At 56.7% G+C, this 25,731-nt stretch overlaps 12 protein-coding genes and 1 non-coding gene across 13 annotated transcripts; 4 read left to right on the forward strand and 9 right to left on the reverse strand.

Moving 5' to 3' along the window:
• Positions 1 to 20: 20 nt before the first annotated feature.
• On the reverse strand, positions 21 to 2,857 carry F5144DRAFT_584407 (uncharacterized protein). Its single transcript, XM_066789615.1, has 5 exons — positions 1,571 to 2,857; positions 1,442 to 1,494; positions 852 to 1,377; positions 575 to 789; positions 21 to 520 (listed from the first exon to the last, which is right to left on the reverse strand). Exons 1-5 carry the CDS (start codon positions 2,457 to 2,459, stop codon positions 374 to 376), a joined length of 1,830 nt encoding a protein of 609 aa, XP_066640534.1. The 5' UTR covers positions 2,460 to 2,857; the 3' UTR covers positions 21 to 373.
• Positions 2,858 to 3,352: 495 nt separating this feature from the next.
• On the forward strand, positions 3,353 to 3,778 carry F5144DRAFT_606276 (uncharacterized protein; the record flags this gene model as incomplete). The annotated part of the gene is made up of 3 exons (XM_066791481.1): positions 3,353 to 3,442; positions 3,513 to 3,653; positions 3,704 to 3,778. 3 exons carry the CDS (start codon positions 3,353 to 3,355, stop codon positions 3,776 to 3,778), a joined length of 306 nt encoding a protein of 101 aa, XP_066640535.1.
• On the reverse strand, positions 3,704 to 4,607 carry F5144DRAFT_584448 (ribosomal protein L36-domain-containing protein). Its single transcript, XM_066789616.1, has 2 exons — positions 4,211 to 4,607; positions 3,704 to 4,110 (listed from the first exon to the last, which is right to left on the reverse strand). Exons 1-2 carry the CDS (start codon positions 4,532 to 4,534, stop codon positions 4,021 to 4,023), a joined length of 414 nt encoding a protein of 137 aa, XP_066640536.1. The 5' UTR covers positions 4,535 to 4,607; the 3' UTR covers positions 3,704 to 4,020.
• Positions 4,608 to 5,497: 890 nt separating this feature from the next.
• F5144DRAFT_659165 (uncharacterized protein) lies at positions 5,498 to 6,792 on the forward strand. The gene has a single exon (XM_066793227.1). It carries the CDS (start codon positions 5,653 to 5,655, stop codon positions 6,646 to 6,648), a length of 996 nt encoding a protein of 331 aa, XP_066640537.1. The 5' UTR covers positions 5,498 to 5,652; the 3' UTR covers positions 6,649 to 6,792.
• Positions 6,793 to 7,108: 316 nt separating this feature from the next.
• On the reverse strand, positions 7,109 to 7,182 carry F5144DRAFT_t159. The gene has a single exon. It is a non-coding gene; the product is annotated as a tRNA-Asn (tRNA).
• Positions 7,183 to 7,696: 514 nt separating this feature from the next.
• F5144DRAFT_595920 (uncharacterized protein) lies at positions 7,697 to 9,579 on the reverse strand (the record flags this gene model as incomplete). The annotated part of the gene is made up of 3 exons (XM_066790746.1): positions 7,697 to 8,158; positions 8,252 to 9,301; positions 9,355 to 9,579. The coding sequence occupies 3 exons, from the start codon at positions 9,577 to 9,579 to the stop codon at positions 7,697 to 7,699; spliced, it is 1,737 nt and encodes a 578-aa protein (XP_066640538.1).
• A 1,665-nt stretch (positions 9,580 to 11,244) lies between these two features.
• On the reverse strand, positions 11,245 to 12,203 carry F5144DRAFT_372440 (uncharacterized protein). The gene has a single exon (XM_066784515.1). It carries the CDS (start codon positions 11,921 to 11,923, stop codon positions 11,420 to 11,422), a length of 504 nt encoding a protein of 167 aa, XP_066640539.1. The 5' UTR covers positions 11,924 to 12,203; the 3' UTR covers positions 11,245 to 11,419.
• F5144DRAFT_372451 (uncharacterized protein) lies at positions 11,831 to 13,405 on the forward strand. The gene is made up of 3 exons (XM_066784516.1): positions 11,831 to 12,197; positions 12,255 to 12,693; positions 12,747 to 13,405. Exons 1-3 carry the CDS (start codon positions 11,993 to 11,995, stop codon positions 13,240 to 13,242), a joined length of 1,140 nt encoding a protein of 379 aa, XP_066640540.1. The 5' UTR covers positions 11,831 to 11,992; the 3' UTR covers positions 13,243 to 13,405.
• A 1,892-nt stretch (positions 13,406 to 15,297) lies between these two features.
• F5144DRAFT_519288 (amidase signature domain-containing protein) lies at positions 15,298 to 17,733 on the reverse strand. The gene is made up of 10 exons (XM_066786682.1): positions 17,310 to 17,733; positions 17,141 to 17,239; positions 17,033 to 17,077; positions 16,938 to 16,954; positions 16,778 to 16,880; positions 16,328 to 16,711; positions 16,149 to 16,275; positions 15,978 to 16,097; positions 15,707 to 15,898; positions 15,298 to 15,641 (listed from the first exon to the last, which is right to left on the reverse strand). Exons 1-10 carry the CDS (start codon positions 17,613 to 17,615, stop codon positions 15,463 to 15,465), a joined length of 1,572 nt encoding a protein of 523 aa, XP_066640541.1. The 5' UTR covers positions 17,616 to 17,733; the 3' UTR covers positions 15,298 to 15,462.
• A 139-nt stretch (positions 17,734 to 17,872) lies between these two features.
• F5144DRAFT_584471 (uncharacterized protein) lies at positions 17,873 to 19,727 on the reverse strand. Its single transcript, XM_066789617.1, has one exon. It carries the CDS (start codon positions 19,270 to 19,272, stop codon positions 18,052 to 18,054), a length of 1,221 nt encoding a protein of 406 aa, XP_066640542.1. The 5' UTR covers positions 19,273 to 19,727; the 3' UTR covers positions 17,873 to 18,051.
• A 162-nt stretch (positions 19,728 to 19,889) lies between these two features.
• On the forward strand, positions 19,890 to 22,118 carry F5144DRAFT_519294 (WD40-repeat-containing domain protein; the record flags this gene model as incomplete). The annotated part of the gene is made up of 3 exons (XM_066786683.1): positions 19,890 to 20,834; positions 20,889 to 21,492; positions 21,586 to 22,118. The coding sequence occupies exons 1-3, from the start codon at positions 20,208 to 20,210 to the stop codon at positions 22,116 to 22,118; spliced, it is 1,764 nt and encodes a 587-aa protein (XP_066640543.1). The 5' UTR covers positions 19,890 to 20,207.
• Positions 22,119 to 23,025: 907 nt separating this feature from the next.
• On the reverse strand, positions 23,026 to 24,308 carry F5144DRAFT_584479 (uncharacterized protein). The gene is made up of 4 exons (XM_066789618.1): positions 24,154 to 24,308; positions 24,059 to 24,098; positions 23,464 to 23,843; positions 23,026 to 23,400 (listed from the first exon to the last, which is right to left on the reverse strand). Exons 1-4 carry the CDS (start codon positions 24,191 to 24,193, stop codon positions 23,171 to 23,173), a joined length of 690 nt encoding a protein of 229 aa, XP_066640544.1. The 5' UTR covers positions 24,194 to 24,308; the 3' UTR covers positions 23,026 to 23,170.
• F5144DRAFT_584482 (Translin family-domain-containing protein) lies at positions 24,309 to 25,709 on the reverse strand. Its single transcript, XM_066789619.1, has 3 exons — positions 25,435 to 25,709; positions 25,361 to 25,378; positions 24,309 to 25,305 (listed from the first exon to the last, which is right to left on the reverse strand). Exons 1-3 carry the CDS (start codon positions 25,626 to 25,628, stop codon positions 24,597 to 24,599), a joined length of 921 nt encoding a protein of 306 aa, XP_066640545.1. The 5' UTR covers positions 25,629 to 25,709; the 3' UTR covers positions 24,309 to 24,596.
• Between the last annotated feature and the right edge of the window lie 22 nt (positions 25,710 to 25,731).

Below are 25,731 nucleotides of genomic sequence, written 5' to 3' on the forward strand. Positions count from 1 at the left end.
ACCACCCCCCTCACCCTCCCCCCCAAAACCCACCTCGCCTCCCTCAGCTGCGCATCCGCCGTAATACTGTAGCAGAACCGGCGCAGCGCGGGGATCCCGCTGTCGCCCTTGCGTGAGGGCTTTGCGTACCACCGGTTGGAGACACAGAATACGTCGAGGTGGTTGGTGAGGGTGCGCGAGGTGTAGGCGGCTTGGAGGCGGGTGGTGACGTGGGTGTTGCGCGCGGTTATGAGGAGGGTGGAGCGTCTGTTTTTGGGGGGAGGGGTTAGTTGGGTGTGGTGAGGGGGTGGAGGGTTGGGGTGTGGTAAGGGGGTTGGGATGGGGTTGAGGGGAGGGGTGGTGGTCGGTAGTCATGATCGAGGGGTAGGGGGGATTACTTTTGCTTGAGGGCTTTCTTCAGCACCCTATTATCTGCCGCTTTCGCGTCTTCGATTTGGGCGTCGAGGCTTTCCATGGTGGCGGTTGAGATGTGTTTGCCTGGTCCGCAGAACTCGCGTCTTGCGGCTGGCATGTCGATATCCTGGAGGGTCAGCGTTTCTTCAAAAGCGCAAAGAGCACGGTAAGGCCGGCCTACCTCCATCCCCGTGCACACGACCGCAATCTTCAAGCTCTTCGCCCCCGTTTCCTCCCACTCCAGGGGCACATGGCGCGAGAGGACCGAGAAGAGCGACGACTTCAACGAGGCATCCGTGATGGCCCGCGAGATCTTGGCTACGATGAGGATGTGGTTGCACCGGAGCAGATAATCGTGCGTCGCGCACACCCGGGCGAGGTTGGTGTCCTGCAGGCCTAGATATCCGGTACATCAGTCTGGGCCAACAAGCAAATAACCCCTGAAAACGTATTCCTACCAGGTAGATCGGTCAGGACAACACCCGTCTTGAGCACCTGCGCGTTCAGGTAAACGCGGATGACTTTTGTGAACGGCCAATACCGGTCCTGCATAAAAACGGACGTCTTCTCGACGCATTCCTCCGCGTTCTCGGCAGTCGACCGCCAGAATCCATCGGCCCCGCCAGGCCACTCAAGCTCGCGCGACCACGCGACCAGCTGCTCCGTAACCCTCTCCAGCGCACCATCCGACATGTCCTGCAGCATCTCCTCGGTGAACGCTTGGTGGTGGCCAAACGCGGCCTCCATGGCCGACCAGGCCTGGTCCGACTCTCGCTGGCACCGCGCGTAGTCCGACCCCGAGGGCCCTTCAGCCACAATACTCGGGAGGTACAGCTGACGGTAGTTCCACACTAGCTCGCCGATGACGTCTTCGATGGCTTGCGCGGACAGGTGCTCGACCTCGATGGTGATGGGCGCGGTGTGCTCGCGCGTTTTCTGCCTGTACTCGGTGACCACGGACGTGCATGCCGAACCGATATCTCCCTGGACCGCGGGTGAGCAGAGCTAGAATGCAACGGGGGTGGACGAGAAGAAAGTGAACACGTACCGTTTTAGCAATCCCGGGGAAGTCCAGCAGGGAATTGATGAGACTGCTCTTCCCTACCCACGGTCAGCACGTCTCCGAGTTCACCTGCGTCATAGCAGACAAGCCGTCGTCCTCCGTCTCAATACATACCTTCACCCGAGTCCCCCAGCACGGCAATCGTCTTCGTATCCGAGCCCTCAAAGGCAGACAGCCGATACGCGTCATCCAGCAACCTCTTCAAGTCGGCATCACCCGGGAAATGGCCATCCAGCTTCTTCAGCTCGCGCAACGTCTCCTTTGCAATCTCCAGCCCCTCCCGAAGCGTCGACTGGAACTGGGCGGTGAAGAACTCATGGGCCGGGGCCACCTCGCTACGGACATCATATGGGGGCGGGCTCTCGCCCTCGCCGGAAAGGATAGAAAGGTTAGAGACGTCGGAGACACGGCTCTGGTGTGGAGGGCGAGCGCGAAGCACGACGGCAGAGCTCTCGGCTGGCTGGGGTGACGGCTCACGAGAAGGCAGGGGCGTCACGTTATGGAGGAGGCGCAGGGGAAAGTCAGCGGGCTGTTGTTGCTGGTCAAAGTTGGGAGAAGTCGACGGCGCAAAGCCGTTCTGGGGAGCCTCCGGGGAATGTTCCGGGTTGTTCTGTTCCCCGGCAGCTTGGGAAAATAACAGTCGGCCTTGAGCAGGGGGCGGAGGCGTCGTTGCGGAGATGCGAGGGTCAGTCGCCGGCAGCGAGCTTCGAAGATCCTCCACTCGGTCAAAAGCGGATGACGGAGTCTCAATCCAGCCGTCTGCAAAGTTGAAGGAGAAATTTGACAGATCTTCAGAACCAAAGCGCGGGCTGGTTGAGCGTGCTCGGATCGCCCTTCGGGTGCGCCTGTCACGGGGCGAAAGGCGTGGCTCAGGGCTACCGAAAAACTGCCGCGGTATGGAGATATCCGGGGACACTCTTCCGCCATTTGTAGCATTGTATTCTGGGTTATCAGCTCCGCAGAAGCGGAAGGCTGGGGTGTGAGGTCTGGAGGAGCCGGACATGATAAGGGTGTGCTATGCGATGCCGAGTGCTTCTAAGGGGGGCAGAGTCACGCAATTTAATGTTCGGGGACTGACAAAACTGGTGCCCTTGGTCAAGCCTTTCCTTAAAGCATTCCCAGGTTGCCTCTCGCTACGGCGGCACCGAGTGCCTGACCCAAAGAGTCGGCCTTGCCATGTTCATGTTGAAACTGTTAGCGCGCGGCTGTGCCACTGCCAAACCACACACCACGCGGGGAAACCATGCATGTAGATGGGCAAGGCTGAGCTCGACATCTGAGTCCTTGGAGATACACCGCGGTGCTGTCCATCCATACGTCCATCCATCCAGGTTCACAAACGGAGCCATGTTGTTGAGACTTTATTCAGAAGTATTAAACCCTAAGTTTGTTGGAACGTCTTCTACTGTGTAGAAGAAGAAGAGACTCAATGCCTATTCCAGGGAATTGGACGCGTGAGGGTTGAGCTGTTTCATTGGTGGCGATGCTTGCTCCGGTGCAACCCATTCATGCAGTATTAATGCAGTTGGTTCGGGCCATCACACCCACGGCCCGATCCTCAGCGTGGACCCGGCTCCTGGACAGGATGTATGGTTGAGGGTGACGGCAACCCGAAACTCTTACTGAAATGGCCGATTTTCCATCCAAATTTGGAGAAAAAGTGATATTTGCTGAGGGACCATGATTAAGAATGAAGAAGAGAGAGCTTGTTGAATGATGAATGAAGTGCAATGCTGCAAAAGGTGGGCCTGCCAAGCTTGACGTCTGGCAGCTGCAGGCGCGAGGTTGCCAGCCGAAATTTCAATTCTGGACATGAACATCTCTTGTTTCACCTTCTGCAAAGCGAGGCCTCAGAGGTATCTTTCTTTACACAATATTTCTCCCGGCCTGTAATTGATGCGCGCCCTCACTACCTCGTGGCGGTCCCTTCGCACATATGCGACAGACCGGAAGTCTCGACTTGGCCCAGTACTGAGTCTGGATCACGTAAGACAGTTTCTCTCGCATTGGATACAATAAAGTACATCAAGCCAACACCGATCTAACGCGCCACCAGTTCCTCCAACGGAGCCGGGTACTCTCCTTCTACCGGCACATCATCCGGAGCACGCGCCGGATATCAGACCCCAAGACGCGCGCAGAGACTCGCAAGTTCGCAAGGGACGAGTTTGAGCGGCACCGCGGAGTCACGGATCTTGTCAGTTCGCCAATCCCCGCCTGCATCAGGACCGATACTGACGTGAAAAGGGCCATATCCGGTATCTCTTGTCGACGGGCAAGACCGAGTGGGATAGCATGGAGAGGTACATTGACCGCCTGTGAAACAAGATCCGATCCAACCACCCGGCCGCAGCTGGCGCCTCTGTTTCGTGACCCATTGTCTATTCGTGCCGCAACCGCATGTCCCTGTCTAGTAAGCCGCTCTTCAGAGCAAACAGACCGCCACCGAATGAGCCGAGTTTTATGCCACATGAGTCCCAGTGTATGCCCCCTCGCCCTATCGTACAGAACCCGGTTTCCCCTGGTATCAATACAACTCCCGCCAGCAAACCATCGCCCACCACCTATCCCTGCCGCTGTTTATGCCTCGGGTTCGCCGGGCACACGATGTAGAGGTAGCCGTTGTGCCGCTTGTTTGCCTTCCGCCGGACGACCTGCAAAACCCACCCGTCAGCCGCAATTCCTCACATGTATCCCCCCAAACACATCCCCAGCCCCCCATTCCAACCCCCCAACCCAGATTTCACCACTCACCTTGCAATGCTCGCACCGTTTCTTGATCGCGCTGCGCACCTTCATCCCGCGCACCTGCTGCGTCGTGACCACCGCCACGCCACGCTGCATTGCCACGGCAGAGCCAACCGTACCGCTAGAAGCCGCCGTCGTTGCCATCGTCGTTTTTGTCGTCGTCCTGCCTGACACACCCGAGAGGGCGGCCTGGGAAAGGCACCGTGTCTGCACCGCGGGGAGGGCCGCCGCCGGCCGGCTCGAGCTCGAGAGGGCGAGGGCGCGCATGGAGGACACCAGCGTCTTGCTGGCGGCGGCGGTCGTCCGCATCGTTTGTACGAGGCTAGTCATGGTAGCGGGGGGTTGTGTGTGGTGCTGTGGTTGGGGTCCTGTGGGATCGTGGCTGTCGTCGCCGTCGTCGGGGGCAGGAATTGAAGATGTGCTGGGGTGGGTGGGTCGTGCGTGCAGGGTTGGGGTGGCTTGGCGCGGTCACGTGGGGTGGGGTGAGTTGGAAGGACCCTAACCCTTGTTCTTTTAACAACGACGACGGTCAACCTGTGAGCAAAAGATCGGAGCAAGCAAAGCCAACACCACCCATGTAACGCAGCGGGACTCCTTGCCGTGATAGCATGCCCTCGCAACGGCGAATTTATCCCACATAAGGGGTTTTCCAGAATCTATCAAAGCGCTTATAACAACTCCGAATGGTCCGGAGAGATCTTAATGTTGGGACCTGCCGCAAATAAAACAACATCACAAAGAAGCGCCATCGAAAGTCCCCTCAATTTATACATTGTCTTTTTAATCTCCTTTCTTTCTATTTGTGGTTTCCGCGATACTGTCAAGACGGAAAAAGACCAAAGCCACAAATTCGTTAAAGTACCGCGAACATGCGAAATACCGGGCTCGCTCCCAGTGACGGAACTTAAATAGGTACCTATCGACTTGAATTGGAGAAGCTCTCAGCAACCATTGGTTTGTAAAGAAGTTTATAGGAGTATAAATTCAAGACCCGTTTAGTGTTATAGTATTGGCAAAGCCGTATTTAGCATTAAATATGATATAAGGCATAAGTGGGATGCTAATAGTGCCGATCGTGATGGACTCGGTGTACAAGTGCGCCTGCTGATGTCCGATGTAACAGAAGCGGTGATGGAGTACAGAAGCCGGTTTGCGGGAATATTGCCACTCATGCCAGAGTGTAGCACGGAAGGCAGTGATGACCTACAAGCTGGGAGGTCGTTGGGGGAATCCGGACATGTTGACGCCCACCTAATACCCGTAAATAAAACGGGCACGCCCAACCCTCCACCACCAACTCTTAACTCCCATTGAACGACAACTTACACCCACAGCATTGGCATCAAACCACCACTCAACAACAACAATCTCACTCAAATCATCCCCCATCCACACCCAATCCCAATCCCAATCCCAACCCAATCCAAACCCCTAACCCACCCCCCAAAATGCCGCCCCCCCTCCTCACCCTCGAAGAGCACTTCCTCTCCACCCCCCTCCCCCCGGGCCTCTCCACCCTCTACGCCGCCCAACTCCAGCACATCCCCAACATGCTCGCCAAAGCCACCGACCTGCACACCCTCCGCCTGCACGACATGGACGCCGGCGGTGTCGCCCTGCAAATCGTCAGCCACGCCCCCGGCCTCTCCACCCACGGCGCGGCCGCCTGTCGCGCCGCCAACGACCAGCTGGCGGAGGCTGTGCGCGCGAGCGGGGGGCGGTTGGCGGGGTTTGCGGCCGCGCCGATGGGGGAGCCGGAGGAGGCGGTAAGGGAGTTGCGGAGGGCGGTGGGGGAGCTGGGGTTTGTGGGGGCGTTGGTGGATAATCATTGCGGGGGGGTTTTTTATGAGGGGGGGGAGTATGGGGTGTGGTGGGCGGCGGTGGAGGAGTTGGGGGTGCCGGTGTATTTGCATCCGAGTTGGCCGAGTGAGGGGATGATGGGAAGGTATAGGGGGGGGTTTGGGGAGGCGGCGGCGGTGGGGATGGCGTCGAGTGCGTTTGGGTGGCATGGGGAGACGGCGCTGCATGTGATGCGGTTGTTTGCGGCGGGGTTGTTTGATAGGAGGCCGGGGTTGAAGATTGTGATTGGGCATATGGGGGAGATGCTGCCGTTTATGTTGCAGCGGATTCAGGCGTTGAGTAAGAGATGGGGGAAGTTTGAGCGGGACTTTGAGACGGTGTATCGGGAGAATATCTGGATTACGACAAGCGGGAACTGGAGTCTGGATCCGCTGCGGTGTATCCTGGCCAACACCAAGCTGGACCATATTCTGTACAGCGTTGACTATCCGTTTCTGTCGAACGAGTCCGGGCTGGAGTGGATTAAGGAGCTGGAGAAGAGTGGCCTCGTGGATGAGGAGCAGCTCAAGGCGATTGCTTATGGGAATGCTGAGAAGCTGCTGGGTGTCAAGCTGCCGGAAGGTTTTGTTGGTGCGTCGAGTTGATTCAGACCCAAAGGGATGGATGTTGGGAGGTTAGGAGCCATATCATTAGCTAGGAGACGGAATGGAACCTTGAAGGGGCAGTTACGAACTTACGAACTCACTGAGTAATACAGTTTCCCAGATAATTCATGACATTTGCCAGAGAGTTTCTCTGAATTCCAAAGTCGGCATATCCAACCTAGAGGGCAAGAAGGGCAATATAAGAAATATAAAGCGAAATAAGTGATTCTATCTACCATGTGCAGTTATAAGTCAGTTATCTGGTTAAATATTCCATGTATCCCCTATGGAGTTGACAGTCCACTCTGTCTCCGTAAGACCCAACCTCGAAAGGAAGTAGCAAGAAAAAGCAAACCAACTTGGTATTAAACCATTAAGATCTCGCTTCTTACGATATTTTCAACGTTACAAAAAGACTATTAATTCCACCAAAACTAATTTAGGCAAAAAATGTTGAATCCTCCTCCGGGAAGGCTCGAACTTCCAACCTCCTGATTAACAGTCAGACGCGCTAGCCAATTGCGCCACAGAGGACAACTTGAGATTTAAAGTCTTTTTATTTGCCTTTAACAAGGGTTCTGTTAGAAATACAAAACCCCAACACGTTTTCGACAGTCAGATTCTCATGAAAATAAACAAAAGGGGTTTGTGTCATCGAGGGGAGTGCAAATCTCTCAGGTTTTGATACCATAATTACAATACAGAGAAAGTAGAGCGAAAGACGCATCTATTTTGCCTGCAGCCGCTAGGGGTAGTATAAACTACCTACCTAATTTAATTGGGAATGATCGTTGCTGGTGGCGCAAGTTGTTTTCTTTGCATCAACATCTACAAGTAAGACACGTTGAGAATGTGCGACCCAGGAATCGGTAACTTCCGCAAACATGAACACCGCTCCTTTTTACCCCCTGTACTCACAGTCCGAGGCACACCTTCATGTATGTCGATCATAGATACCATTATATTCCAAATCATCAGCGCTAAAACTACGCTAATCAACCCCTACCCGCGAGATCAACTCCTGAGTGAGAGAGTCTAACTAAGGTAGCTAAGCCCGTGCGCGATCCTCCTTAATCAAATCCGCCGCGCGCTCCGCCACCGCATACACTACACTCTGGATATTACCGACGGGCTCAATGGGGAAGACACTCGCATCCACGACCCGCAGGCGCTTCGTCCCATACACGCGCAGCCGCTCGTCCACCACGCCGCCCTGGTCGCGCGGGCGCATGGCGCAGCTGCCCGCGACGTGGAAGACGGAGATCTGGCGGCGGCGCACGATCTCGCGGGCCGTTTCGAGGTCGTCAGCTTTGAGCGCCGGCTGGCGCTGGCCGCCGGCTTTGAGCACGCCGCTGCCGAAGGGGGTGGCGGGGTCGACGATGCGCTCGACGAACTGCACGGCGCGCGCGAGCAGCTCCAGATCGAGCGGGTTGGAGTTGTACTTGGGGTCCCATTCGGGGAGGGCGTGGACGTCGGCGCTGGTGATGTGCACGCTGCCGCGCGAGAAGGGCTGGTTGACGATGGTCATGATGGTGATGTAGTTTTCGGGGAGGACGGGGGTGATGTAGTGGGCCATGCTGGTCGGGCGGTCGGGGATGTCGACCTGGCTGGGGAAGAGGAGGTATTGGAAGGTGGCCTCGGTGGGGGACTCGACCAGCTTGCGGGTGACCTTGCCCTCGGGGGTGTCGAAGGTCGGTGCGTGCTCGGCGAAGAGGCTGGCCTTGGCCTCGGCCGGGACGACGCCCGAACCGTCGACGAGCGGGGAGTAGGCGACGCTGATGACGCTCTGGCCGAGCGGCCCGGCGCCGCCCGTCTGGTACATGCCAACCAGGGCTTGGAGGACGTTGGGGTCGCGCAGGACGTCGCCCGAGGGCACGCCGTCGGCCACCTCGAAGCTCTGGCAGACGATGGGGTGGTCTTGGACGTGCTCGCCAACGTTGGGGTTCTCGACGATGACGGGGATTCCGTGCTTCCCGAGCAGGTCGCGGCCACCGACGCCCGAGAGTTCGAGGATTTGAGGGGACTGCAGCGCACCGGCTGCCAGGATGACTTCTGTGCTGGCCGAGACCTGCTTCTTCTGGCCGTCCTTGGTGATAATCTCGACGCCCGTGGCGACGGCGTCCTCACCGCTCGTTGTGTCGAAAATGATCTTGTTTACCACGGTCTCGGTGAGCACGACGAGGTTTGGCCGCTTGGCGACCTCGGGGGTGTAGTATCCAGTGCAAGCATAGCTTCTCGTGTTGGTGGCCGGGTCGATGCTCGCGTGGTTTTGGAAGGCGCCCAGCGCTCCGCCTTCGCGGGGATCGCTCGCGGCTTCGAGGCCAAGGTCGGCAAAGGTTTGCAGCCACGCCTTGTTCGTTACGCCATATCCCTCGGTGTGCGAGACCTGGATGGGCCCGTCACCCTTGGCCAAGCCCTCATTGAGGTAGGTCAAGCCAAGGAGATCTCGGGCAGACTGGGGTGACGTGTGGACAGTCGCAAACTTGCGAAGGTACGGGGCCAAGGCGTCATAGTTCCAGCTCGGGTTACCCAAGGCAGCCCATGCGTCGATGTTGCCCTTGGACGGGTAGAGCAGCATCAAGAAGTTAAGGGCCGAGCTGCCCCCGAGCATCTTGCCCCGAGCCTGGTTGACATAGCGGTTGTTCAGGGTCGGCTGCGCATCGTGTTAGCCGTCGTCGGGAAGGTTTTGTGACGGGTATCACATGCCTGCGGGGTAGAGGTAAAATTCCAGTCGTACTCCTCCTTGCCGTACAAGGCGGCAACCAGGCCTGGTGTGAGGACTAAGGGGTCGGCGGTGCGGTCTGCGCCGGCCTCCACGACGAGGACTCTGACATTGCTGTCTTCGGTGAGGCGGTTGGCAACAACCAGACCGGCGGTGCCACCGCCGATGACAATATAGTCAAACGGCTGGCTGAGATCAACAGAAGCCATGATTTGTAGCTTTTGTTGTTGTGAATGGTGGGGTAATAATGCTGTGGGATTGTGGTACTGTGACGTGGGACCGTTACAGATCCCGTCGGGTATTCAGGGCGGATGATCCAGTGAGTGAACCGGGTTCGGTGTTTGTGTGATTTCACGATCAAGTGTTCGACGTCGTACTCAGGCAGGGGCTTGTTTCACTGCAGCAGACAAGAGTGCGGCCGAAAGACGGGAACCGGGAAACTCATCTCGGCGGAGAATTTAAAGAGGGAGACGACAGGCAAACAGCCAACCCCCTCCGTCCAACACCGTCACAACACTTCCCGTTCGAAGTAACGAGATGCCCTTCCAACCCCTCATTGTTGGTTGTGTGATAACCCAAGAAAGGTTAGACATCGGCTCCTGTGGTGCCATCACCCCGCTCAACAGCAACAAAGTCCGACAACCTTTGGAGCCCGAACAACGGCGATCTTCCCCACTCGGGGTGGAATTGGGGTCGGCTGCAGTTGCTCGCCGAGCCGCAAGCGCCGCCCTGGCGTTGACTAGCCATAACTAGCCATCTCCAGTGCCGTTCGCCTTGTTCGGGCGCGTCCAGACTGAAAGAGGTCTCACCTCTAATACGCGTGATACAGTGATATACTTCCTGCCTTACCCACCTGGATGGGAAAACCAGCTGCAATCCCATCACCGTCGGCGGATGCCGGTCAAACCCCGATAGTTAGCTTGCGGCGCGGGGCGAGGCCAAACCAGTTTGAGGGAAAGAGCGAGCTCTGGTGGAGTCACTAGTAGTGCTAGCCCAATGAACTGTTGTCCGGTGTGCCTGCCTCGAGCCCGCCCTGAATTCGCCTCGGGCCCGCCTCAAGCCTGCGTCCCTGCCCCCCACTGTCCCGAGGGTTGTGTGTTGGAGTGGATGCAGGTGCCGATGGTGTGATGGCTTTGTTGGTGCTTGGTGCCGCCGTGCCTTCCACCCTGTGTCGTCCATGGACTCGGTAGAGTACATACCCTACACAGTAGTGACCCGGGGGCTGCGGGGTGGTTCCGCACCACTCCTTCCGCACCACTCCCAGGTCGGGCACCGGCAACAAATCTCTGCAAATGGTTAATGCAAAAAAGCAAGAGCACCCGGCCCTTTGTTCGCGATCTCGGGCAAATTATCGATGGGGAGAAAAGGGGAGTTGAACTGGGGTCTGCGGTTTCCACTTCTCAGGGGAGGAGTAAAATCCCCGGGCTCCCCGGTTCGGTAAGTTCGGTTTCACGGCAAATCCCTCGACCTCTTGCAGGGAACCCAGCCTCGCTTCGGTGGCTTGCCGCATGGGGTTCAACGGTTACACGTGTGGGTGGACCAGTTTGAATGAGCCTCCGAGAAAAAAGAAAAGGAGAAAAAAACGTCAACAAGATCGGGCGACAGACTGCAAGATGAGATCTAATGCGTTCGTCCGAACCCAAGATTTCGTGAAACCTTACCCACCCATAACTGACTAAACCCAACCCGACATCGCACATCCGCCTCCTTCACCGATATGATTTGTATTTTGCGCGGATCTTAGTTATTCTGACGAGGTCGTGCGTATTTAACCCTCTGGCCACAGATACTCTCTTCATCCTAACCCGGGACAAGAATAAGCTATCTACGCTAAGGTAACCTAAGCCAGGATTCTGCTGCCGAGCTAGCAGGCCGCGGATTCACCGACCCCTGACCGAACAGCGCGATGCAACCCACCACCATGGGCCTGATTTTCCCAAGCCTGATCTCCACGCCACAATGACTGGCAGTTGCCGGCTCAATCTGGAGCCGGAGCGACTGCCACGCCGTCGTGCCCATCTAGTTTCTTTGTTTTTGCTTTCCTCAGCACTAGAAACGCACCATCGACGACTCGGTGAACCACACACGGCGCTGCTTGATCTCAACCCAGGGCTGTCCCCCCCCCCATGTCCCCGTCTTAACGCTCTCCGCAATATCCTTCATGGATATCTCCGTGCCGAGCCAGACGGTTCTCCTGCAAGTGTTGTGATCTGCCACCTTGCTTCTTTTCCTGTCGGTTCCATTTCGCTGGGTCTCCTCCCCCTGGTCGACTTTGAGGATTATCTTGCCCGAATCTGAACCGCGGTCCTGAAAAGCGCTTTTTATGTGCCCCTCAGCCCCTGACACACCGCGGTGGTAGAGCAGCCAATTATCCCATGCTGCCATACCGGTCTCTTCTCCTGGGTGAGAATACCGTGGAACGCCATGCGAGTACATATCGACAGCCTTGCCCACCCTCCCGTTTTTGTCTCCACCACCTGTCTCCGCCCTGGGAATCCCACAGCAACCGGTCCAGCAGAGCACAGAGCGGAGTGGGTTCGGCTGTAACTTCATCAACAGTCATAATCAGCAGCAGTCGAAAGTGTCGGCCGGTCGGCACATGCACGAGAGTTATCACACACCATGTTCGAATACGTCGAGTTCCCGGTGCTGCCCATCGTCAAGATACATCTCATCATCAACTCCGTTCTTGCCTTCTTGACGGTGTTGGTTGTGGGCCTGCGTCTCACCTCTCGCTTTGTCTCCGGCGCCGGACTCTGGTGGGATGACTACCTCATCATCTTTGCCTTGCCCCAGGGCCTCGGCATGCTCATCATCCAGGGGTTGTGTGAGTAGCTCCCCCAGGCTTGGGAAGCCCGGGTTGGCAACTAACGTGTTGTTGTAGGGTCGCCAATGGGAATCGGCTTCAACATCACCGAAACAATGCCGAACCTAGGAAACATCCTCAAGATGCTCGTCGCATACGAACTCATATATGCGACCTCCATCAGCACCATCAAGCTCAGCATCTTGCTCTTCTACCTCCGTGTTTTCGTCAACCGCGGCTTGCGTATGGCCACCGTAGCCGCTCTGATCTTCGTCTCGGTGTGGAGTATCGGCAACTTCCTCCAGGTCTTTCTCATCTGCCGCCCCTTCGCCAAGACGTACACGCCCCTAATGGAGGGCGAATGCGGCGACCAGGTGGCCTCCTTCATTGCCATCGGCTCCTTCAACATCATCACCGACGTGATCATCCTGACGCTCCCGCTGCCGACGGTCTGGGCGCTCAAGATGTCAACCCCCGCGAAGCTTGGTATGACGGGCGTGTTCCTCGTTGGTCTCATGTACGTATCTCGAACCCGCGTCCGTTCGGAAAGCCATACTGACTTTTCCTCAGCGTCAGCGTTATCGGCATCATCCGCATCGTCACCCTGACGCAACTCGATCTGATGAACCTCACGGGGACCATGATCTGGGCCGACTTCTGGTCTGCCACCGAGCCCAACCTGGCCATCCTATGCGTCAGTCTACCCATGATGGGCTCGCTCTGGTCCCGGTGCGTTGCGACGCGCCGGGGAAATTCCAAGCTAGCATACCACTCTTCCGAGAGCGGCACCCACGGTAGCGCCTTCAGCAAGCTCAAGAACCAGAGCGCCACCGACACGCAGATCCCGCTCGAGGGCCTCTACGCTGCGAACCAGACGGTACAATATCGGTCGGCCGTTGCTGCCACGGACGCCCCCAGGTCAGACCATGACGTGGAAGCAGGGACCTTTGCCGACAAGGACAAGGACAGCGGCTCTGAGGTGGCCCTGACGGAGCAGCCCCCCTATCGGACGGACCCCCAAACGGGGATCAGGGTGCAGACGAAGTGGTCCATCTCACACGACTAACCACCAAGTCGCAGCCCTCTATTCGTACACAGTAACGCTTTTTTTAATGCTCAACTACATTCTTTTTGTTTTTGCTTTCACAAACATGGGTCGGGTATCTAACACATGCGATATCGGCATGAGGAGTCTTCAGGGGTTTGAAAACGGGCCGCAGCACGGCACCGATTGCGTGTTATCAAAAAGGGATTTTGGCTTTCTTTTTTTGGGCACGATGAAACACGATAGACAAGATACCTCACAGTTCAGACAAAGAGAAGCAATTGCTACATCCTACAAGCTCCGCGTTAGGAAGGTCGCAAGATGTTGATGACAGCAGCATGGATTCTTCAAGCATCGTGGGGCCGCAGGTGACAAATGCCCTGGCCGTCCCTTTGGAGCAAGTTCTCCCGGAAATGCCGTGCAGCAAACAAACCCCTCGAAGACGTTATTTTTTTATTCCCGCTCGCAAGCCACCTCATGCACGACATGGGCCCGCGGACAGTTCCGATTCGCTTGCGCCGCCGCCGCACGTTGGGTTCAACGGCGACGCCACGTCGGACCGTTGAATGACCCGCGGGTTTGGTGGAAAAGGCCCCCCACAACCCCAGTGCCCCCCAAAGCCACCCTGTGCCACCGGCTTGGTTCCAGTATCACTGCAGTGCAACCGTCTCCTGCCGGCATGCTCGGTTGCAAAAGAAGGGAAACGGCGCGCCAATGCCCAAGCGGCACTGTCAAGAGACTGTGATGGATCGTGCATGAAAAGGAAGGACCGGATAAATCAGAAAGGAAAAGATAGTCAAAAAGATAAAGTCGGCCCGTCCACTTCGACATCAACCCCTGACTTGATACCTACACCAACCGGCCTCATCCACTTTTCCAACCTCTCACGTCCATCGTCGCAGAACTCACGGCGCAACTCTGTTGTCCATTCCCCGGCCAAGCCCGCCGGGCACCAAACGAATCGGATTCGCTTCCAGCTTCCCACCCTCCGACAGCATCCGGAGAAGGTGGCCGCAAACCTCCGCGTCTCCTCCGGCGCCGGGGCCGTGAACTCCCGGGTTTTGGATCCCGACCCTCAACATGAACCCTTCCCAGACGGCGCCGTAGATGGCCTCCTCCCTGGATGGCTCTCTTTCGGCGGCCGCCCGCGCACCCTCCTCCCTCGACCGGACGAGTGCCACCCTTCCACCTTCAGCGTCCCCGCCACACGCTTCACCGTACCACCCTTGAAAATACAATCACGCGCGGTCTCAACCCCGTCTCCACCGGCCATCCGTCGCACCTGCTCCAGCCCATCGTATCCGTCCAGCGGCCCCCAGTAGCATCCATCCCCCAGCGTTCCGAATCGCTGCCCCCGACGAGGAGCAGCTTCCTTCCACTAGCCTCACAACTCCGTCGGAGCAACTATGCAATGTACATGTAATTACATGCCCACCGAAGCCTACGCGCCGTAAGTTGGAGAAAGAACTGCAGTCTTTCCACCGACCCGCACCCCTTTCCTCATGCACCCCACCCTCCCAATACAAGCAATCCCCTTTCCCATCGCCAAATCGGTGGTGGTGGTGGTGGTGGTGGTTAGCGGATGTAGTCTGTAAACTGGTAATCAAAGGAGTTGGGTGGGTGTTGGTCGAGGGGTGCCCTGCTCTGCTTTGGATGCTTAATGGCCGGGTTCCCTAGGCCCAAAGCAGGGATGTTTTGCTTTGACTGCTTCTCAGGTGCTGTTCCATGATGGTTTTACGCCACTAGCTATGAGCCTTGCAAGGTAGGTATGTATTCGACGTCGGTCCTAGTGCCATAATAGTGGTGGCGCTGAGTCAGGCCATCCACATAACCCCTACATTTGACACCGCCAAGTCAGTACCCTAGATTGCCAGGTAGCGCAAGATAATATACGTGCATGTTATAAAAGAGTTGCGTATACCACATTGATGTGACCAGCGTACCTATGACCTTTCAGCTGATTTGATACCTACCAGGGGTGCCTCGGAGGTACCTCAATCGAAATCGAGTTGATATTGGTGGCATTACTGCCACCCAAGTGGCCTAACACAATTTGAAGTTGGTTGATCATGCATACCGCATGTTAGATTTCGTGTCCTCTTCACAGCCAAAGAGAGTCAAGCCAAGTCTTTTCTATTCGTTCTTGTTACTCACCACCTTCTCTTCTAACGGCTGTTTTTTCTATTTCCCTATTCTTGTTGCCATCGCAAGCCCATCTTTACCTGGGAGGCCAGCCTATTGCTAGATCAAAAATTGCCCCATCACAGACCGGGGCGGCTTGCGCTGGTCAAATGTTGCCTCCCACGCACTCATGACCTTGACCAGGAGATCATCACGACCGCGCGCCGCGATAGCCGAGACCCCAAACGGCCGCCCATTGTAGTCCAAGTAGGACAACGGCATTGCGCACAGAGGGTATCCTTATGACACTAGTTAGCTTGATCTTCTTCGTTTACCTGTCATTATCCTCGCGCCAGAATCTCACCTCCCGCTGCGGCCATGGACGGGAGGCCGCTGTCCGTCGGGCCCAGAATGACGTCGACGTCATATTTTGTAAGGACGCGGTCCACACCGCGGTCTCTGGCTACGTGGCGGAGATGCTGCAAGTGTCGCTCATACACCTCGGGGGGCACGGCATTGTTCTGTGAGTCGATGAAGCGGTCCTGCCTCGGATGATCTGGTTGCGGTGTGAGCGTTGTACTCGAGAGTCGGAGGTATGGGAGATAGCATTTTAAAAAGGGGGTGGGATTACGTACGTCGCGGAAGCTCCGTGTCGGCGTGTTTGAGGTTGTAATCGATCACATCCGAAAGAGACCGTACCTCGCTTTCCTCGAGGGTTTCGAGATAGGTGTTGAGGTTATTCTTCAGGTCAACCGCTGGTTAACGCGTTAGTTGCTGTGGACTCTCACGGAGCTGGATAAACGCACCCATGACAATCCCCTCGCTACTCTCTCCATCAAGTTCGAGATCATCGACAGAAACAAGGTCCACGTCGTTGACGAACTTCTTCGCCTTGAGCTTGATAACGTCATATGCACGGCGGATGTCTCGGCTCTGTCGTTGTGAGAAGTCTAAACACCGTAAAAGGTGGCGGATTACTACGTACGATCTGAGCTTCCGCCCCCTGAACAGGCTTCACCCAATCCTCAGAAAACTTCCACTTGTCCGGATCGAGAACAGCAACCGAAATCCCCCCCCAAGATCCAGTCAGGTCCGCCGTGAACGACTCAGAGCGTGGTCTTGCGGCTAAAACATCCAACAAATCTGCCAGGTCGCAAACCGACTTGGTCATGGGCCCTGCCGTGTCGAAATGGTGCGATATGGGTATGATACCCTCTTGAGGGACGAGCCCGATGGTCGGCTTAATCGTGTACAAGGCGGCTCTTCCAGCAGGGCAGACAAGCGACCCGTCGGTCTCGGTGCCGATCGCAAGGGGTGCGTAGCCGGCGGACACGCCTACCGCGGAGCCGGAAGACGATCCGGAGGGACTCTGTTATTGTTAGTTAAGCTTGAAAGGCCTTCCCGTATGTAGTCATGGGAAAACAGGATAGCGTACTGAGTGACCGTCCTTAGAATCAGTCGGGTCGACGCCGCCTGCTATATATGCCGACTGGACCTGTCCGCCCACAGCGGACCAACCGCTCGGCATATCGGATCCCCTGCTCCATGTTAGACGGTACGGTATTCATATCGAAGGGGCTTCGTCGACTTGTTACCGAGAATTGGAAAACTCCTAAGGATGGTAGATAGCTGTTAGCGGATGAATAAAATTATATATGTGAGATGTTTGATGAATGGAAGGATTCCTTACGCTAAGATTCGCTTTTCCGAGGATAATAAGCCCCGCCTTGATGAGCTAGAGAAACGCCAAATATCAACAAATGGTTTGACTTGTCGGTGGTGCATTGGTTTATCTCACCCGGTCGACAATTTTGGCGTTGTCTCGCGCTTTTGAGTTCAGCAGAGCAAAGCTACCGGCAGTTGTCGGGAGTCCCAATGTTGGGGCGTTAATATTATCCTACAAATGTCAGCAATGGCTCTAATTCCGAGGCGAATGGAAAAGAGGTCTAGTCCTCGGGGCAGCAGACCTTGACAAGAATTGGGATTCCATGTAGCGGCCCCCTCAGAGTTCCACCCGCCCGCTCCCGGTCAAGTGGTATGGCCGTTTCCCTGAGGATATGCACTGGCGTCGTTTCGATAATGGCGTGGAGGTAACTGTCGTGCTGCTGAATCTGGGCGAGACATTGCCCAACGAGGTCCAGGCTTGTGAGCTTTCCATCAGCCAACAACGACTGCAAGCCTTTGGCGTCAATGGTGAGAAGGTTAATGGACTCTAGACCCCTTAAGCTCGCGGAAGAGCGTGCGGGGCCAGACGAGGAAACAACTTGGTCCATCGTTTCCCTGGATTTTGTAGGCCGCTTGGATGCCTCAAGGCCAAGAGCGCAGGCTTGAGAAGAAAAGCAAGCGGCGGAAGTTAGGCCAGAGAGGGGTTGCTACAATGAGACAGATTGGGCAGCGGTTACCGAGGAAGGCTTTGGGATTGGCTATTACACGCACCGCATCATGGCCAGTTATGTAACCATGCTGATTACCTATGCATACACAGTCATGTCTTATAATATCTCCCGAGTGTCGCTCTGGTTGTTGCTCCTTAGGTTGTGCACGAACGGCAGTTTTGCCTTAATAATTATTCTAAGGTACCTAGGAATGAGATGCACAACTAAGCAGAAGACTTCGAGGACTGCTGCTACACTTGAGTTGCGATTAAGCCAGGTAGTTAGGGATGGTTTGGTTCCCAAAACACAACACGAGCATACCCTTTCCTCGTAATTATATTTTGGTCCCGCCTCTCGCCGCCCTCTGCTGCCGAATAGCAGTGCTGCTGATCTTGGACGCAATGCTCCCCTTCCTGGTAGGCTCATCCAAGATCTTCTCGGCATCCAGCACATCGACCTCGAAGACCTCAAGCGCATGCCAGCCCTTCTCAGCACGCTTCTCATTCACAGCCTGCCCTCCTGCCCGCGTCTCGGCAGACACTACCAAAGCCTGGATATCTTCCACCGTGATGGTCGGCCCGAAGCCGTCCTGAATTCGCACGCAGTGGACATGGATCGCGCCGTCCCGGAAAGTCGCCGTGAAGTCGCCGTCCTTCTCTTCGATCTGGGGGGATGTGCTGTCTTTCCATCCCCGTGGTGAGAGCTCGAGAAGCTGCGCCAGGAAGGAGATGACGTTCCGCGCCCGCTCCTCCCAGGTCTGCACATATTCAGCAAACTTCTTGTTCCGCAACATCTCGTCGCCCGTGATGCCGATGATGTACCGGCACGGCGGAACACGGTCGCCCCTCCGTGGGACTTGAAGCAGGAGGGCGCCGGCCGTAAGCAGAAGTTTGTGCCCTGGGTGCAGGTAATCAAACGTCCCCCCCAGACAAACCGCGGGGTACGTCGATGTCTGTGGCGCCACGGCCGATGGGTCACTCTTTGCGACATTCAGCACCAGACCGCCCTCCACCGGTACTAGTTGTGACTGAAGCAGGTTCTGCCGCCCCTCGGCAAACTTGAGATATGCCTGCGACACTTGGAATCCAAGCTCGCTTCTAACGGTGAAGATGAAATTCCAGGGGAAGTGGGACGAGGCGAAGGTGGCCATGTCGACAACGACGGTGTTGTTGGGGTCGATGGCAGGGCGGAAGTCGACTGGATAGCGTTTGTTTCGGTCATCGTCAATCAAGACGATGGTCGAGTCGACCGAGCCCGGCCCGCCGTTTACCTCAATGTTGATCGAGAGCTCGGCGCACAGGACTGCGATGAGATCGTAAATGCCGGCAACGAGGGTCTGGGCGTCGGGCCATGAAAGGGTTTTGGAACGGATAAATTGCCCTTGGAGCACGGGGCACGCGATGGCGACAGTGAGTTGAGCGGCACCGGTTGGGCGGCTCACCTTTGCGAGTGCGGATTTGAGGGAGGGCCGGTAGGCGGCGTTGAGAGAGTAGCGGGTGGGAGGGTTGGGAGGATAGGGGAGTATCAAGAGCGACGGGTGGTCGTCTAGCCCCATGATGTAACGGCCCGGGGGTTCGAGAGAAAAGTCAGGAAAATGAAGTTTGGGAATCTGGGACGAATCCGACTGAGGTGAATGGCCGAGTGGTGCGGGAGTAATGGAGTGAAGGTGGTTGAAAGATGTACGTATATGTCTGAAGGACTGGTAGTTGATGAGTTGAGAATGTTGTGTTGCTTCAAAGGCAAGGAGGCAAGGGTAAAATAAAATCTATGAAAGATCAGGCAAGAGGGTAAGTTGGTGATGTCAACCTCGGCGGGGGTGGGGTCAAGGGTATTTAGCTTCGAATACCGGTTAGCCTGGCTGTTGGTGAGGTTTAGATGAAGAAAAGAGATAAAAGTTGAGAAGTTAACCAGTATCCCGTACCATAATTAAATATCAACTTGCCTCAACGAAGTGAGATACACAAATCACGATCTCTCGATCAGCTCTGTGCCAGTCCAAGGATGGTTGCGGGGTGGCAATGGTGGGCAGGCCGGGGTCAGCACGATTCCTTGCACAACCATGGCGACCCACCGTCTGAGACAGCCAATGATGAGCGGCTGTCTCGCCCCGCACTCAGAAGCGCCTGTGGCGGCGGCTGCCCATCCCCAGCCGCAAGGAACACAGGCAGTGGGGGAACATTGGGTTTCGAACGACAGACGGACCCATTTGAAGCTCACCTCACCTGCTTCCATTCACGCACACTCCTTGCGGTATAACCACAGAACCGCCATTGCTGCTCCTGGGCTCCCGTGCCCGCCAGCTCATCTCCTGTGGCTGGACCCGGCGATTACCTTTTCGCATTGCCCTGCCGGGCATCAAACGACCTACCCTCATCGAGTGCCCCTGGCAAACACCCCGCGCTCGCTTGATTCTCAATCCTCCATCCCCGGCCGTGACGATTCCGATTCGGGACCTGCCCGCTTCCCTCGATCGTCGACGGTTTCGCTCAAATGAACCAACAACCTCAGTACCAGCCGCAGCGGCGGACAGGCACCTACGATGACCTGCACATAGCGTCGCAGGGCTACCAGGGCTCCGCGCCCGTGCCGAATGTGCTGCAGCCCGGCGGATCAGGCCCCCGACCGCCCACACTACCTTCAAACGCCGCCCCGACTCTCCCGAGCATGCAACAGCAAGATTACCAGTCGCACCAGAGCCAATCACAGCCCAAGCACAACTCGCTGAGCTTGTCGCATAGCTACTCTCGCTCGAGCCCCTCCGCGCACTACGAGGCCGGCGGAACGGGCTACCATCCATACACCCCGACTACCCCTGGCGGAACTACTGCCTCGACGCAGTACATGTCCCCGACTGATCCCAAATACAACCCCGCGGGCTCGCGCAACATCTCCAATACTCCTCTCGGACTCGCCGATATTCGTCCTCGCGCCGACTCGAGTCTATCCGATGGCTTACCCGGGACGCCTGGGTACGAATTAGCGAGCACGCAGTCAAGAACGAGCAATTACATGGCTCCTTGGGCGCTATATGCCTTCGACTGGTGTAAATGGGCTCCTCAGGCCAACAGTGCCGGCAAGCTCGCCATTGGTAGCTATTTAGAAGACGGGCACAACTTTGTAAGTATCTCGAGTGCTGTCGTTCCCGACTGTTGACTGACCACATACGCCCAGATACAAATTCTGGACGCGCAACTCACCCCCACGCCGTCCGACGTCTACGTTCCTGGAGGGCCTAAATGGTCCATGGATTTTACAAGGATTGCCGAGGCCACCCACTCCTACCCGGTCACCCGCTTGCTCTGGGAACCGCCGTCGTCGCAAAAGCAATCTACTGACTTGCTTGCCACTTCGGGCGACCACCTCCGGCTCTGGTCGCTTCCCTCCGATACCCAAACAGCCACCCCCGGCTCATCCATAACATCGAGAAACGGCCGAGACGCACCGGTTACGAAACTCACTCCCCTGGCTCTTTTGTCCAACTCGAAGACTCCCGACCACACCGCGCCACTCACCTCGCTGGACTGGAACACAGTCAACCCGAGCTTGATTATCACCTCGAGCATAGACACGACTTGCACCATCTGGGACATCCCGTCCTTGACCGCAAAAACACAGCTGATCGCCCACGACAAGGAGGTCTACGACGTCCGGTTCTGCGCCCAGAGCACCGACGTGTTCGTCAGCTGTGGCCAAGACGGCAGCGTCCGCATGTTTGACCTGCGCAGTCTTGAACACAGCACCATCATTTACGAGCCGACGGGCAAAGATGACAGAGGTAACGCCTCCCCCTTTCTCCATCTCCATCCCTTTTTCCCATGCCCCCCCCCCCGCCCCCTCAAAAAAACACCCCTTCTAACAAACCCCCCAGACGCCAACGGCGGCCGCATGAGCCCCACCCTCGCGCAACAAACCCTCTCCCACCCGCCCCCCCTCCTGCGCCTCGCCACCTCCCCACACGACCACCACCTCCTCGCGACCTTCGCCGCGGACTCCAACGTGATCCGCATCCTCGACGTGCGCCAGCCCGGCCAGGCCCTGCTCGAACTGCGCGGCCACTCCGGCGCCCTCAACTGCGTCGAGTGGTCCCCGCTGCGCCGCGGCACCCTCGCCTCCGGCGCCGATGATTGCCAGGTGCTGATCTGGGACCTGATGAACCATGCTACGCAGTCGGTGGGGCCGGCCGTGCCGACCGTGCCGAGTGCGGTGCCGAATGGGGGGGTTGCGCCCGCGGGGGCGGCGGCCGGTGCGGTGGCGGGGGAGAATGTGCGCAGTCCGGTGAGTAGTTGGCAGTGTGATTATGAGGTGGGGAATGTGGGGTGGGTGCCGCATCTGGCGACGGGTGAGTATGGTGAGTGGTTGGGGGTTAGTGCGGGGAGGGGGGTTTGGGGGGTGAGGTTGTGATGTGTGGGTGGTTGGTCTTGAGGATGATGGGTGGGTGAGGATGAGGAGGACGCATGGTGGGTGGGTGGGAGGTGGGAAGTAGGGGGGGTGAGAACCGGGAGTTGCGGAGCGTGGAAAGTGCCGAGTATAGGGGGGTGCTAAGCGAGCGAGCGATATCAATGATGGGAGGGGTGGTTGGTTGATGAGCGATAGAAACGGAGTGAGCAAGAGAGAGAGAGAGAGAGCGGATGAGTGATGACCATGTATGGGGGTCCTTAACGGGATGATGATAACGTACGTACAAGATGGGAGCGTGGAGAGAGGCATTTGTCTGGTTTGGCCGAGAAGCTGAGAAGGGGAAAGACGAGAAGCAGGAGGAGGAGGAACATGGCATGCATATCCCTTACTTTACGTATCGTACCTAACCTCTCTAACCACCACACCACTGGGGCCAGGGGATGTGGGGAGGAGCATTACGTAAAGTGTGGCGTTGGCAATTGGTATTTGGAAAACAGGGAGATGTTCCTTTGGTTCATAGCGGTTCTTGTTGTTGCTGGGTGATATGTTCCTGTGTGCTGGCTGCTCTTCTCTTCCTAGTGTATGCTAAATGCAACGAGATATGCATCATGGCGGTGGTTAATCAGGCGAGAAGGGGGGTGGGGGGGTAATATCTGGTTATGACGGATGAGGAAGGGCAATGACCCGATACCGTAGGGGTTATGAGCAGCATAGAAACAAGCGTGTCATTGAAAACAATTGCTACACATGCGCCTGGTGAAAGAGATAGCTCGGTGGGGGATTCCGACGATTGCGGCTAGTTGGATAGGTAAGACGGACGTGCTGGAATCAGGATTGCTAGTTCTAGCATACTGTAATTAATAACACGCCGTAACGCCTTGTGAACAATCGGCTATGCATCCGACAGAATGGCACACAATCTACTTGTTATGTCTTGGCAATATACGCGAACACATCGTCTCAGGTACTTCATATCACGTTGCTCGAGCAAAACACTGACCAGCCACATCGTTACTCATTATGTTTCGTATATAGGCATCACCCATCTACACAACTTAGAGCTTCTGCATGGCGACGACATCCACGGACTGGACGTAGTCCTCGAACTCGGTGATCTCCTCGCCGAGCTCGTCGGTCGAGACCTTCTCGTCCTCAACGACGAGGTTGATCTGCAGCTTCTTGATACCGAAACCAACGGCAATCAGCTGCGAGCGACCCCACACCAAACCGTCCTTCTCAATGCTGCGGACGGCAGCCTCGAGGGCAACCATGTCGGTCTCGTCATCTAGAAAAATTATCGGGTCAGCGTCCATGCTCTTTCTGTACTACCGGCAGAGAAATAACATACCCCAGGGCTTGACGTCCATGGTGACGACCGACTTGGCGGCGGGCTTGACCTTGCCCTCCTTCTTCTTGCGGTACTCGGCCAGGCGCTCCTCACGGACGCGGACGGCCTCGGCGTCCTCCTCCTCGTCGCTGCCGAAGAGATCGACGTCCTCGTCCTCCTCCTCCTCGGCGGCGGGGGCCTTGGCGGGGTTGAGGGTGACGGCGGCGACGTCGGGGCCGTAGACGGTGTAGGGCTTGCTGGCATCGCCGGGGAGGGTCGGGAACTCGTCCTCGTACGAAGCGATGTGCTTGTACCAGCGCGCCGCGTTGGGGTACTTGGCGGCGTCGGGCGCGGCGCTCAGGGCCTTGAAGGTGACGGCATCAGCCTGCGAGGCCGAGTAGCTGGGGAAGAGACGAGGGTCAGCTGGGATGCGCCATTGGGGGGTGTGGGCAAGGCAATGCAGCGACGGTTCCCGGTGGGGGGGGTCAGAGGTGCACAGAGTGCTGGGTGTGTAATCATGTGCAGGTCTTGAGGCTGCTCAGCAACACGGACCATGGGGATCATCAGGAAGGGCACCGGGAGGCGACATCTGCAGGAAGGGTGGGAAGATGCATACCCGATAACGTAGGAGCGGGTAAGGAGCCAGTTGTCGAGCACTGCGCGTTGCTGTTAGTGACAATGGTGGTGGGAACTTTTTGAGGGGAAACCTACCGGCAAGGCCGGCATCGGTGAGGAGGTCAGTGAAGCCCATTTTGAATTGTTGAGTCGCGACGAGGTCGAATGGAGTGTAGAGACGAGCTGGTGTGGTGGTCGATAGCTGGGCAGGAGATGGCGGGGTAAAGAAAAGATTTTGGTGTTTAAAAGTGAGTGGTTTGCCCCGCACCCCCCTTGCAACCTAAGGCAGAAATTGCATTATGGTGGGGGTGAGTGGTGGGGCGCGGTCGCTCTCTCATCAGACGAGCAAAAGAAGGAGATAAGAGAAAAGTACCTTGGAAGGGTGTTGCACATGGTTAAATCTGTCCGAATAATTGGATCAGAACAGAAGGATAGCCTTCGTGGCTTGAGCTATCATAGGCTATGCCGTGAACAATGCAATGCATACTCGACAGAATAGTTGGCAAACTCACAAACACAGCTGTGACTCTCACCATCCATCACTCCAACTCATCGCCTTGGCCCTGGTCGCCTGAGCTCAAGTCAGGGATCCAGCCCTTCGGCCGTTCACTCCCACGTATAATCCGATCATAGCCTAGCCTCTCAACCTTTACTACCGACTGCCGAGTAACCTCGAGCTTCTTCCCCCACTGGAACCGGTTGCCAGCACCTACGGGCAACATTTCGAACAGGGTCCCGAGCTCATGCATGTCCTGGACAATCGTACGGGGTTCGTCATCACCACCCTCACCACCCCGCCCACCGGCCATGGTTCCCGACAATGCGGTTGATGTGGTGGCGAAGCGCATCATCTCGCCCGTAAGGTCGAACACGCCGTAGAGATAGTCGTCCTGCGTCAGGGAGACTGTGGGTGGCTCAGTAGTCGGCGGGGCCGATTTCTCAACATTGCCTGCCGTGTCGCTGGCGTCGGCCATGACCTCGTCCTCTGAGACTGCGCCCTTGCGGGCCAATTCCTCGATGATCGGGTCGAGTTCTGCGTGACTGATGAGCGATTGTGTCCTGAGGTAGTGTGCAAATGTCAAGGCCTCGGCGAGCTCCTCGAGACACATCAGCGAACGGGAGTATCGGTAGCGGTTGATGCCCTGGATCTCGGGGGCAATGGTGGCGAGGAGTTTGGAGATCTCAGCCAGGCGAGAATCTATCTCGGCCTGGATGTTGGCCGGGAGCTGGCTCTCAATCTTCCGGACGCTAGCCAGGTATGAGTAAAATGGACTGTTGTGGTCAACAAATAGGGCTGTCATACCGTTGTAGTGAGAAGATGCTGTTTCGTGTCAGCACCAAGCCTCAAATGGTACTAGGTACTCAATGACAGCTCACATCTTCTTGCTCAACGCCGTGATGTCTCGTGATGCTTTGACGATGCGCTCTCGGCGGTCGTGATGCTCGTCGAGTTCATTGCGCAGACCCTCAAACATGGGTGTGTACGCATTTCTCACGACCTGCTTCGGGACCTGTTTCGGTCCATCCCTCCGCTTTGCATTTCCACTCCAGTCGCGCTTAAAACCGGACATGTTGCAGGGTGGGATTTTGCTGGTCGATGGTGTCGAGAGGTGGTGTTTGGGAGTGTATTTTGACGTCAGTGGGTGATTGGTTGGGCAGGGGTATTGAGTGGAC

Source organism: Chaetomium tenue, assembly GCF_020726465.1.
Source record: "Chaetomium tenue strain MPI-SDFR-AT-0079 chromosome Unknown F5144scaffold_6, whole genome shotgun sequence".
Classification (NCBI taxonomy): Eukaryota; Fungi; Ascomycota; class Sordariomycetes; order Sordariales; family Chaetomiaceae; genus Chaetomium; species Chaetomium tenue.

Bases quoted from the DNA above. Each gene is read 5' to 3' on its own strand.
- F5144DRAFT_584482 (XM_066789619.1), bottom strand. From the start codon at position 25,628: ATGTCCGGTTTTAAGCGCGACTGGAGTGGAAATGCAAAGCGGAGGGAT.
- F5144DRAFT_372440 (XM_066784515.1), bottom strand. From the start codon at position 11,923: ATGAAGTTACAGCCGAACCCACTCCGCTCTGTGCTCTGCTGGACCGGT.
- F5144DRAFT_519288 (XM_066786682.1), bottom strand. From the start codon at position 17,615: ATGGACCAAGTTGTTTCCTCGTCTGGCCCCGCACGCTCTTCCGCGAGC. The intron at 16,712-16,777 runs GTACGCTATCCT...TAACAATAACAG, and splicing joins ATTCTAAGGACGGTCACTCA to AGTCCCTCCGGATCGTCTTC. The intron at 16,098-16,148 runs GTGCGTTTATCC...CGCGTTAACCAG, and splicing joins TAGCGAGGGGATTGTCATGG to CGGTTGACCTGAAGAATAAC.
- F5144DRAFT_584448 (XM_066789616.1), bottom strand. From the start codon at position 4,534: ATGACTAGCCTCGTACAAACGATGCGGACGACCGCCGCCGCCAGCAAG. The intron at 4,111-4,210 runs GTGAGTGGTGAA...TGGGTTTTGCAG, and splicing joins AACGGTGCGAGCATTGCAAG to GTCGTCCGGCGGAAGGCAAA.
- F5144DRAFT_659165 (XM_066793227.1), top strand. From the start codon at position 5,653: ATGCCGCCCCCCCTCCTCACCCTCGAAGAGCACTTCCTCTCCACCCCC.
- F5144DRAFT_372451 (XM_066784516.1), top strand. From the start codon at position 11,993: ATGTTCGAATACGTCGAGTTCCCGGTGCTGCCCATCGTCAAGATACAT. The intron at 12,198-12,254 runs GTGAGTAGCTCC...GTGTTGTTGTAG, and splicing joins GCTCATCATCCAGGGGTTGT to GGTCGCCAATGGGAATCGGC. The intron at 12,694-12,746 runs GTACGTATCTCG...ACTTTTCCTCAG, and splicing joins GTGTTCCTCGTTGGTCTCAT to CGTCAGCGTTATCGGCATCA.
- F5144DRAFT_584479 (XM_066789618.1), bottom strand. From the start codon at position 24,193: ATGGGCTTCACTGACCTCCTCACCGATGCCGGCCTTGCCG. The intron at 24,099-24,153 runs GTAGGTTTCCCC...AGCAACGCGCAG, and splicing joins CACCGATGCCGGCCTTGCCG to TGCTCGACAACTGGCTCCTT. The intron at 23,401-23,463 runs GTATGTTATTTC...TAATTTTTCTAG, and splicing joins CATGGACGTCAAGCCCTGGG to ATGACGAGACCGACATGGTT.
- F5144DRAFT_584471 (XM_066789617.1), bottom strand. From the start codon at position 19,272: ATGGGGCTAGACGACCACCCGTCGCTCTTGATACTCCCCTATCCTCCC.
- F5144DRAFT_584407 (XM_066789615.1), bottom strand. From the start codon at position 2,459: ATGTCCGGCTCCTCCAGACCTCACACCCCAGCCTTCCGCTTCTGCGGA. The intron at 1,495-1,570 runs GTATGTATTGAG...GACCGTGGGTAG, and splicing joins GCTGGGGGACTCGGGTGAAG to GGAAGAGCAGTCTCATCAAT. The intron at 790-851 runs GTAGGAATACGT...CCGGATATCTAG, and splicing joins TGTCCTGACCGATCTACCTG to GCCTGCAGGACACCAACCTC.